General features: G+C 40.4%; 1 protein-coding gene across 1 annotated transcript; it reads left to right on the forward strand.

Annotated features, from left to right (window-relative positions):
• Window positions 1–607: 607 nt before the first annotated feature.
• On the forward strand, window positions 608–11960 carry LOC309712062 (uncharacterized protein). The gene is made up of 5 exons (XM_082542645.1): window positions 608–1265; window positions 4184–4360; window positions 8299–8508; window positions 9982–10195; window positions 10677–11960. The coding sequence occupies exons 1-5, from the start codon at window positions 780–782 to the stop codon at window positions 10853–10855; spliced, it is 1266 nt and encodes a 421-aa protein (XP_082398771.1). The 5' UTR covers window positions 608–779; the 3' UTR covers window positions 10856–11960.
• Window positions 11961–12161: the final 201 nt, after the last annotated feature.

Consider the following 12161-nt stretch of genomic DNA (forward strand, 5'->3'; position numbering starts at 1 on the left):
CAGCACACATGATCCTTTGACTGCATTAACTACATAACACAGTTGGATACATGAGAGATTAGAAAGGATGTGAAGCTTTCCTACAGGCGGATGTGATTTGCAGTACAGTCTCCAATACCTCCTCTCTTTTTGCTTTCCCCCCCAAACAGTCGATCAGTCAGATTTGTTAACTCTTTCTTTCTACTGTTATGAATGTGGGAATGCAACACTAATGTTGGTCAAATGTTGGTACACTGCTTGAAGTCCTGCTTTGGAGCAGTCGGTTTACAGTGGCACGAACCTTGTGCCACTGTGTGTGTGAGAGTGTGTGAGGGAGAGAAATAGAGTATCGACGTTTCTTGTTTTAGAAAAGGTAAATCAATAATTTAAACCAAACAGTCTGCGCGCTTTTCTGTCAGGCATCCATCAGGATCCAGGAAAGAGGAATGGGGAACTGCTTCTTTTTATGAAGTCTTGGTGCTTTCATAAGTGTGTGCGTATACTGCCTGTGTCAGACTGCTCGCTTTCTGCTGACACTCAGGACACACACCTAAGTGTACTCTAGGCGAGACAGAGAGGGGGAGAGAGAGAGAGAGAGAGAGAGAGAGAGTGGAGCTTGCAGCGGCGAGGCAACTTGCAGCTGAAGGAGCGAGGAGAGGACACATGAGGCCGGTCGCAGCTGATCAGGCTCTGTGCATGAAACCTGCTTCTATTTTACCGTGTACGAGAGAACGGCAAGCTGATTAAAACAAGAGGGGATAACGCTCCACACGTTAAAAAGCCCGAACTGCTCTCGCGGTATGGACGGGTTACAGTCACAAAATGCTGGAGTTGGTGGCATCGCGGAAGACGCGGAGGAAAAGTATCGCGCACTCGCCTATGACACTGCTCTGAGCACTTTGGTGGCAGTGGCCCTGTATGTCGTGATAAAAGTGAGCCTGGACGGCTTCAGACAGTGGCGGGCCAAGATCTCCGTGCTCGTCGTGGGTTCGGGACCCGTGGGACTGACGGCCGCGCTGGTTGCTGTCCGCTCCGGGAAGGTGCTGAAATTGACCGTGCTGGACGAGAGGTACCGGACCGCCCTGCTCTCCCGGCCCCAGCAGATCGCTCTGGATCCCCGCAGTGTGAAGTTTCTGCTGGGACTCGGGGTGGACTTTGATAACATGGAGGGCTGCTGGCATAACGATCATTTTTTCACCAGAATAGGCGTGTTTCAGGAGTACCTGCTGAGCATCCTGGAGCAGAAGAAACAGAGGGTGGACGTCAAGGTGCAGCTGGGAACAAAGGTATGCCCTCTTCCCCGATTTTAAGTTAGCTCAATGAGTTGATAATCGCACGGTCTCTGTATGCAACATGTCTTGAATCTCCTCGGTGTTTTCTGTGTTATAGATAACTTAATTCTCAAAATAATCCTCACTGTGCTCACTGAAAAAGGATACACAACTTCATTTCGTTCAATTCATTCAACACAGACGCCAGTGAGCTGAGGAGAAAATGTGCGATGAGTCAGTCCAGAAAAAAGGCGGAATTCCCACGCTACCTCATTTTGCAATGACTGACTGTCAAAACCCGATTCTCCAAAAGACTCTGGTGTGTGCCTCCACTCCAGCAGGGGTCTGATAGCCATCAGTGATGGTGACATAGATGTATGTCCCTGTGTCTACTCGAAGGCTCAATCTCAGGCTCCCAGTGAACCATTTCTGATGCTGCATCTCACTTATTCGTTTTTCTTTTCTTTTCTTTTCTTCTTTTTTTTTGCATTTAAGAATCTTATTCTTCTTTTTGTATATCTCTCAGCACGACACTGAACTCCCCACTGAAACACGAGGTACATTTTATTTTATATATTGGCAGCAAAGAGTGAGCCTTCAGCCTTACATTTCATTTTCTGTAGATCAGTTTGATCATTCACTCTAGTCACAATATAAAGTTACTACTGAACCATTTTCCTAGGTCCTCACAAAATACTGTAAAAGGTCAGAGTGAAACCGCCAGTTGAAATAACATGTTATGTAAGCTGACCTCAGACCCGAGGAGAATCCTTTCTACAAATGGCAGAATTACAGTAAACACATCCCAACCTAAACACATTATAGCACAAAAATAAAACTGATTTCACATTGTAATACTTTTTAAAATCCATTCTATTTTTTATAGATTTCCACAGTGATTTTTTAAAAGGGATTCCCACCCCAAATTCATAATAACTCTGTATTCCTGCACCTGATGCCATGACACAGCCTTGATGATGAAATAATGACTGATATACCTGTTGTGAGCTTGTTTTTCATAGTTTTCATAGCATTTACTCACCAGCAGCTCCGGTCCTCCTGCAGCTAGACTTCAGCTCATGACAAAGAATTAACCTACTAACACAAAGACCTCAGAATGGTTGCCCAGAGTGAAGCTGTCATTGCTCAGAGTGGGCAAACAATGGTTAAGTGTTCAGTGAATATTTGTGGCATGACTGGAAAATAAAGCCTAGATTTTATGAATGTGGGTGTTTTATGATGTTTTTAGTACACTTTGATGTTTCCCTTCTAACTACTCATCAAACAGAATGAAAGCATTATTTAATCTGTCAGACCGTATCATAGCTGATGCTGCTTTTTTGGCTCTGGCTAGGAGCCGCTCATCTTTCCTCTGCTCTTCAGTGACTCACTAACCTTTGGAAGGTGGAAGACGAGGTCAACAAACACATCTGACTTCAATTATGTTTAGAATCACTGCCAAGTTCACAATTTCTTCTTTATTAGAAAGGGCAGTGGGTGTGATGACAGGTTTTTTTTTTTTATCTCCTAGCCCATCAAAGCTTCAAAGATCTGAGAATAGAAAAGGTGTCTTTTAAATCATCTCTTCACTGTATAGACTAAATTGATTAAATACAGATCTATTAGGCTATGAGCTCTTATACCCTCTGTATAACCCTTTTATTGTCCCTTTAAGCCTGTTACTGTGTACCCAACTTGGTCTGATCCTTCTCCTCCTATCCACAGGGTAGGAGGTATTGTTTAACTTTGAGGCCGTCATGCATACAACATGACTGTAATAAAGGTCTAAAAGATGTGCAGCTGCTGAGAGAAACATAGCCTTTGGAGGCTATTGGTATATTTACAACCCATCTGCCACTTAGATTAGTAAGTAGAGGAAGAACAGGTCAGCCAGCTGGTCAAGGAGCAGATGCAAAAATGCCAAATGCAGAAAAAGCAAAGATGAAAATAGCAGTAAATGTAAAACGTAATTTTAAAAAGTAGAGGTTTCAATATTTTGGGTAAGAAAATAACCAGTTTTGCCCTTTCATTCAGTGAAAGTTTTAGCTAACTTACATTGGCTTCCTGTGAAATTTCTATTGATTTTAAAATTCTTTTACTCATTTATAAAATTTTAAATAATATGGCGCCGAGCTGTTTAACAGAACTTCTCCATTTGTAACCCAAAAAAAGCACTAAGATCTTCTAACCAGATGCTCTTAATGCAACCTAGGTCTAGGCTGAAAACCAGACGCGATCGTGCCTTTGCTATCGCAGTACCTAGACTATGGAACAATCTCCCTATTGCCCTTCGTACTTCTGAGTCTATTCAGTCTTTTAAATCTCTCTTAAAGACTCATCTTTTTACTTTGGCTTTGACTTAAGTTAGCTGACTATCATTTGGCTGGTTTCAATGTTTGTCTTGTGTTGCTATTGTCTTGCTGTTGGTAAATTATTTCACTCGCTCCTAATTTGTGAAGCAGTTTGATCGACATTGTTGCTTTTAAATGTGTTATATAAATAAATTTTGATTTGATTTCAGTTTTATGAAGATTCTCTGAATCTTTAAATGATTCACAAGAAAAGTTTAGCTACCTGCCCGTGCTTTATTTTACAAGCTGGTGAACCTCCCCAGTCAACCTTCCTTCACCCTCTTTTTTCACACACCTTTTTTGATTGCATATATTTCAAGAAACAATTCTTGGATTATTAATTTTTTAAATGTACAAGGTTTAAAGTTTACACAGCATCTCACCTCTACTTGGAAGAAGGATTGTAGTTGCAGCCATGTTAACCTCTATACAATTTGTAACATTTTACCTGTTTTGCAGGTAAACTAGCCTGTAATTTACGGGTTGCTTAATAGTTACAGCCAGAACTCCTTTACAAGCTTTGTTATCTTCACTTCTTTGATAACTGGCTGTTAACTAATTTATTATTCCTTTTTGTTTTAGTTCACTGAGGATTACCTGCGACAGATTCCACACAATAATTGGCCACGTGTGATTGTGGTAGCTGATGGATCTTGTGGCGACTCCTGCTCTGTGTTGGGGATCAGCTCTGACTACACTGTGGAGTCCTGCCATGCATATGGAGCTAATGCAACTATAGAGAGATTAGACCAGAGACAGGTTAGGAAATGCACACACACACACACACACACACACACACACACACACACACACACACACACACACACACACACACACACACACACACACACACACACACACAATGATCTGATGCATGAATGAGCATTATGCAAAGACTAAAGAAAGCATGTGAGCACAAAACAGTCAACAGGTTGTCAGTTGTGTAAAGAATAAACACAGTGAAGGGATGTCCCACTGTGGATGATTTTATTTGGACTCCCATAAAGCTAATCTGGGGAGAAACTGATGTAGACCAGCCGATAACAGCCTCACACAATATATGAGTCATATGAATAGCCAGATTTCGGAAGACTGTTGAATCTCATCAGCATCAACAGTAGCTCTATTTTGATTTTACTCATAGAATTTGAAAAAAGCAGCTGCTGCTCTGATGGAGCAGGTGAAGGCAATGATAAAGCTTTGGATTTATTACACTCCCCTCGACAGACTCATAATCTGCTCCTGGCTCGGTGAATATGAATTAAGGTATCAGAACATCAGCTGTGAGGGTTTTTTTTTTTACACACTATGTTCTAAAGGTTAGTTTGCATCACATACGTGACTGACCAAGAGAATTACAGCACTGTGTAAAAGTATTAACCCAACCCCTCATTTCTTTATATTTTGCTACAAAAACAGCAAATAGCTGCAATGATTTATTGAAACATCAGCAAAAATGCTTAAAAAATATAGTATATGAGGCAAAAAAAAAAGAGTTTGTACAGTCCAACAGGATTGAAAGTCAATATTTAACACCTTTATTTTTTGTGGCCTTTTGACATCTAAACATCCTACCAGACTTTATTCTCCTAGTATTTTACAGGATTGTCTAAATGTTGTTCAGCAAACCTTAAACACACGTTAATATGCTTTTTCTTCAGCAATGAACTCTTGCGTGGCGAGCGTTCATACAAGCCACAGCAATGCAGTGCTTATTCTTTTGGGCTCTTGGACAGCTCTTCTCATAGTTCCTTCCACCTGGTTGTAGCAGTTTTATGGTGAAATTGGAACCTTCAGTAGTTTCGAAATTCTTTTGTAACCAATCCCATCGGTATGTTTTGCAGCTATAAGGTTGCAAAACATTGTTAATGAGACTCCTTTTTTATGGGCCATCAGTTGGGACTGAACCAGCTGATATTAATTTGCACTAAATGGCAAGATTGTTTTATAATTACTGATACATTTCAGCTGGTGTCGTGACTTTCCACGCCTTTTTGCACCTCCCTTTCTTCATGTGTTCAATACTTTTTTTCTGTGTCATTTCTCATTATTACACATTTGTTTCCATGTGTAGATTGGATACGTTGTTACCGACATCTGGTGAGAATTTCATGTTAATAACGCCTTTAGAAATAGATTTACTTGGAAAATTTGTGATGTGTTCAATACTTATTTTCCACTGAGATCATTTCTGATGAACCTCCAGAGAACAATAGATGGATCATTTGAAAAGCCATGTTTATCTGCTGAAGATAGTTTCATAGGCCTGCAGCTTCTTGTTTTGTCCTCTGCTTATCCCGTTTCCTCAAATATTTAAGGACACCATGATTTCAGGTAATAACTTTAACTTCTTGACAGAGAAATGCTATTTTATGCCTGTCAAACTGTGTTATCATAGATCTTATGAAGATGAAGAAATTCGGTGAGGAAGTGGAAAGCAACACAAGAGGCCAACTTTGAGCCAATTGCACAAGTGCGGGATTTACAAAGGAGATGCTCTGTATCCCTGCTGCTGCCCTTTATAGGCCTGAACCCCCTCAGCCAGATCTTTAACAAGACTGACTATGAATACAAACTGCGGAATAGAGCAAACATAAGCCATCTCCTCTACATGGATAACACCAAGCTGTATGCCAAGAAGTAACTGATCATTGATCCACACCACTAGGATTCACAGCAATGACAATGGAATGTCAATGTGGACTGGAGAAGTGAAGTCAGATGGTAACAAAGAGAGGGAAGATCAGATCTGAGGGGTTGCACTGCCAGAAGGCAACATTGCAGACACTGAGGATAACTATAAGTACTTTGGAATCTCATGCGTATATGGGAACCACAAAGAGACAGCTAGGAAAGGTGCAACCACCAAAGATGCTAGCATGCAGACCGGCATAGTATACAACAGGGGTGGGGAACACCAGGCCTCAAGGGCCGGTGTCCTGCAGGCTTTATATGTGTCCTTAATCCAACACAGCTGATTTAAATGGCTAAATTACCTCATCAACATGTCTTGAAGTTCTCCAGACGCCTGGCAATGAACTAATTATTTGATTCAAGGTGTTTTGATCCAGGGTGAGATCTAAAACCTGCTGGACACTGGCCCTTGAGACCTGAAGTTCCCCACCCCTGGTATACAGGAACATCTGTGCCAAGTATGGCCTGGAAACCTAAGGTCAAAATGGAATACAACCCCAAAGGTGACTGAGAATGAGCAAGCTAATATCCTGGCAGAAACACCAGAGGGGAAACACACCAGCTACTGGTAGATAGAGCAGTCACCCAAGACTGTAAGACCAAACTGACCAACTTGTGCACCGCCTGGATTGACTACAAGAAAGCCTACGACTCTGTGCCTCAGAGAATCCTTTTATGGATAATGCCAACTACATACATGTCTATGGGACTTCCAGATGGTGACTGATAAACTGGTGTTTCCTAACCAACAAGAGTTGGTCATGGTGGATAAGCAGAGAAAGACAACTTTAGTGATATACCAAATATAGCTTAGATGTATATTTATACAGATATGCCAAATGATACAACATCAGGAAAAAGGAATATGAAAATGACCTGGGGCTGAGAGAAGAGCTAGGCAGGGGTCGCCAGAACACTTGGGGGCAGTGACTCTCAAACTAGGTGTCCAGCAGAGCTCCCCCCCATTAGTGGATGCACGCCCTACTTGGGACCCAAACCCCCAACCTGCTGTTCTGAACTGCTGTAGTGTTACCATTACACTATGCAGCTGCTTTAGAGAGAGGGAGAATCCTATGTGGACAATGCCAGCCATACAAATTTAAGATAGAAACCATTAATAAAATCACAAATATGAGATGTCCATTGAAATGTTAGAGTCCAAAATCACATTCCTGCCAATCTTTTGAGGCAGAGATATTCAAAATGCTGACAAATTACATTTACATCAGTGCTCCTGATCCTGTCCAGACCATACAGGTAGTAGCTCTTGCTGGTTATTGCATGATTCATGTGGATGAAAGGTTGTTGTATTAGAGCATAGATTATCTACACTGACAACGCGTAGGGTTAATTTGGAGGAAGATAAATAAACATCGTCAGGTGAAAAGCTTCCAGGCTAATATCTGACTAATATCTGAACACAAGCATGGTCTCCCTGTATGCCACCATAACAATTCATATCACGTTCTCTGTAGTGGCGGTGTGGCTGCCTTTTATTGGCCACTTTTCTCTCTGGCTGTTTCCTGTAGTGATTGAATTTACCTCCCAGGATATGGCCTGGCCGTCCCTACTGTCCTTTCTATAGCCTCCCAGTGGCTGCCCTGTTCTGTCACTGTCTCCCTTGGCAGCACTAAATGCTGTTTGATCCCTCTGGTTTATGTCACTGAAACGAAAATGAATCAATAACAGCTTGAAGGAAAATGAGAAGTAACTGCTAGATTTAAGCATTAAATAAATATTAAGCTATTCTAAAGCTCCACTCATGTGAGCACAGCTCTACAGGCAGATATGGTGTGAATAGTAATGCCTGTTGATTTTTCCTGATGCACATCTTAAACACTCTCTGTATGTATATATGCATAGAGCTAGATTTCCTTACATGTTAATGGCCTAGTGATGATATGTAACATGACACTATTTCATTGCTGGTTTTTGCACATTTTATTCACTCTGATATAATTTCATCTAGAATTTGATCTCTTCCCTCTCTTTTTAAACTTTAGGTGCCCACTCCAGAGATCCGCGCTCACAGCCTTTACTTTGACCTGTCTGCCTATGGAGTGGAGGCCTTCAGAGAGCACAGAAACCAAACAACCAAGCCTGGCTTTCACTTGAAGATCTATGGCACTTTCAGAAACCGCTACATGGCCCTTGTCTGCCCTGCCTCTGACACCAAGATGGTTCGCTTTCTCAGGCAAACTGCACACTCCTCTGTAAGACTCTTTGTTGGCTCCGTTTTTGTTTTGTTTTTGTATACGTTATTGACAGGGACTCCAGATGATACATTTCTATGGCTATATTTAGCTGTTAATGTAGTAGAGAGGCAGATGATATTACCACTGGCTTTCACTTCTTTCTTAATCTGCCTATTCATCACTTTTCATTCAGCAAATGGCCTGTTAGTGTCTGCCTGTAGCTATGTGTGTTGGCCCGTGTGTGTTTTTTGTAAAAGCCAAAAAGAACCCAAGATGAAGAAATGGAGAAAGATGAAGTACACCCCTCTGTGTGTCTCTGTGTGTAGAGAAAGGCTGTCTGTAGTTATCTGTGTAGTCATCACCCCCCTGTGCTTCTTGTAGAGCACGTTCTTGGAGTTTTATTTGAAGTCTTCAGGTTTTCATGTCAAGTAACATCTTGATCATATGTAGCCTGTAGCCACAGCATGTAGTGTAGTATACACAGGTACTTAACAAGGCCATCTTTGGAGCTCTTGTTGCTATGTGGGTGGCCATTCAAATACACTGTTACTTGGTAACAGTTGACTGTGCAAGTAAGGGTCGAAGAAGAGCAGAGTTAAGCAGGGAGAGTGAAAGAAGAGGCTTGCCACTCAGTATGCTCAAGTTATGGTTGTCAGCCATCAGTGGGCACATTTCTTCTTCAGTTTTCGTGCACTGACATGATTTTTCACGAGTCAGTTCTGATGATAAAAGGAACAGTTTGCGTATGTGCAGAGCAAAACAGGCTATAAAGTCTCTCGTTTCATTACGAAATAATTTCCTGAGTATTTTAGTGGATAATCAAATAACTGTGTAATCTACAAACACACGCACACACAATGTCTCAGAGTTCCAAGATGAAGCCTGGGTTTTCTATTGAGTTAACAGAGCAAAACCGAATAATCTTTTATTCATATGATATATGACAAAGACAAGCGTTTTATATTTGATAAGGTTAGTTTTGCTTGACTATAGTTGTATATGGCTATAGTTACAGTTGCAATAGTTGCGAATTAATTTGTTCAAGCAAATCTTTTGATTAAAGTTTGAATCTGCTTTGGCTCATATAAACATTCATTAAAAAAGCTTTTATCAGCAAAGCTTAGATCTTTATGAACTTGCGATGGATTTTTGCAGATTTTTATTTTGGTAACATATATTTTGCACAGCCAGGCACATTAACACAGTTGTAAATAATAATCAGAACATATGATTATATTTACAACCCCAAATCCTCTCTATTCAGGGGCCAAATAGTTTTCCGTTTTTGTTTTTTGGAATTTTGTTGTTGTTTTTATCAAGGCTTCATTGTATTAAGAAAATTAAAACCTTCTTGTTGTACCTCTGTGGCAGGAGCATGATTAAGAGTAGTCCGTACTGTAGCCTTGATACATGTGTAAACATCATTCACCTCAAACATCAGTGGCCTTTAATCATGCTGGAAACTTTGCCGTTTTTGTTTGTTTTTCCCAGATCATGAAGAACATTTTCCATCAATCTTTCAATGCTTATAAGACCGACATAGAGCCTCGTCTCAACGATGTGACCCTCCATCACATGCAGTGCAGCCGTCGTCTCTTTGAGATTCAGCTGTCGCACAGACGCATCAGTGCTGCCTACATAGAAGGGGACAATGTGGCGGTCACTGTGGAGGGTGAGGCGGCACGTGTCCTTAATTTTGACACAGGTAGGTGTCTATAAAACATCAGTTATTGCACTGCCATGAAAAAGACAGTGTTTTTCCTCACATTCAGCAGGGGAAAAAAAGCTTTGAACCGATGAGAAAATTAAAAAGAGTAGGATAGGAGGAAAGAGAGATGCGAGGAGAGGATAAATCCCTTTTATGCATGCAGTATAGCACATGTTGATGGGTGTGTGAGTCATTACTGCACTCAGTGGCCTTTCAGCCGACGCTTATCTGCTTTTGTCTTAATGCTGCTGAATATTTATTAATGTGTCACCGTGTTGTTTTCATTTAGACCATAAGATTAACTTCAAGGTTTTATAGGCTGATATTTGTGTGCAAAATGTGGACTTCTTAAATATGTGTTATACCTTAACAGATAGATTTTATTTAATGGATTTATGCTGTGTGTGGTTTATCTCTCCCCCTTTCCTTTCCTTTCCTTTCCTTTCCTTTCCTTTCTCCAATTTTCTTTCCTTTGCAGGTTGTGGAGTGAATCTAGGCATGCGAGGCCTGGAGTCTATGGGGACCTTCATTTACCGGACAGCTACAGCTGTGGACCAGAATGATATTCTTGAGGCACTGTCAGCTAAGATGCTGCACTCTAGACAGGTGGCTGAAACCTTCAAGCAGACAGGTCTGGCTGAGTCAATGTATGAATGAAATAGCAGAATGACTTAACGAATGCATATTGCCATCTAGTGGAAAGTGGTGGTGGATTGTTTAGTGAGTGTTTGCAATGAATCATGCAAATCATGCAAAAAAATAAGTAAATAAATAAACAAAACAAAAAAAGGACCACTGGGGTGCCTCTATGGCCAAGTGACTGAGGATACATACCACACCGGTTCAAATTTCCTGAGCAGTGAGTGTGGGGTTTGATTCCTGGCTGGACATATCTTTACTGATTTTCATGTCCTTGTTCTCTTTCTTAGTATTTTCCATTTGCTTTAATGTCTTTCTTTCTGATGTAATCTTTGACAAGAAAAGAAAACCAAAAAATAAATAATACTGCTATTGGTAAAGTACCAAATTTAGCTGTATTGTTATGTGGAGTGAATGAATCTATTCATGCTGGGAAACACAGAACCTGAAAACATTTGCATAACTAGACTAATAATCCACTTTCTTTAATTAGGTAAACATCTGACTTGCTGTCCTAAATCTAGCTGATTGCATTCTGTGACACACCATGTGTTCCTAGAGAAAAGCAGACAGAGCTTCAGCATCATGAGCTCGAACTGATGTCTAGTACACATGCAGAACAGCTGCTCTAAAGTGTTCTTATCTTTTTTCTGCGTGTATTTTTGTCTAATGATGTGGTGGTAATTATGGTGATGGTATTAAGTGTTTCCTAGAGTGGCCCATTTTTGTGTGCTGCCTTGTAAATGAGATTTTCTGGCATATTTTGAATATCTAACTGGAGTTTTCTATTCTTTTCTTAATATTTTGATTCAGGTAATTTAAAGCATTTCAGTGACATGAACCTGTTAAAGTGCTAATAAAGACTGTGACAAAGTAATTTTTGAAATTGATGATGTTTGCATAAAACCTTTCTTTTTAATTTTTTTTAATTAAATGCAGTTAAAAATGCAATAAAAACAACCACAAATGTAGAGTATATCAGTCAAGGTCTAAAATATCCCAAAGTTATACAAGCAAATATACAAATCATCATCATCTGTGTGTTATTATATGCACCAATAGTGTCTTGTTGATTACTTGTTGTAAATAAACTGGATGTCAAACTGTTTTCAGAGTAAACTGAAATAAAATATGAGTGTGCACTGTCAGCAAAACTCCATATGAAGTAGCACTTCCACCTAGTGGTATGTCCTGTTTGTTGCATCTGTGCAGTCTCAAATTTTAAAAGTCACGAGTCATGTTTTTATTCAAGACAGTGCAATATTTTTAAAATTTTTTATGTACTAAAGTACTATTTTAGCCAACTGCATGGCAGCAGCTCATA

This window comes from Aulonocara stuartgranti (genome assembly GCF_965226115.1).
Source record: "Aulonocara stuartgranti genome assembly, chromosome: 7".
Taxonomy (NCBI): Eukaryota; Metazoa; Chordata; class Actinopteri; order Cichliformes; family Cichlidae; genus Aulonocara; species Aulonocara stuartgranti.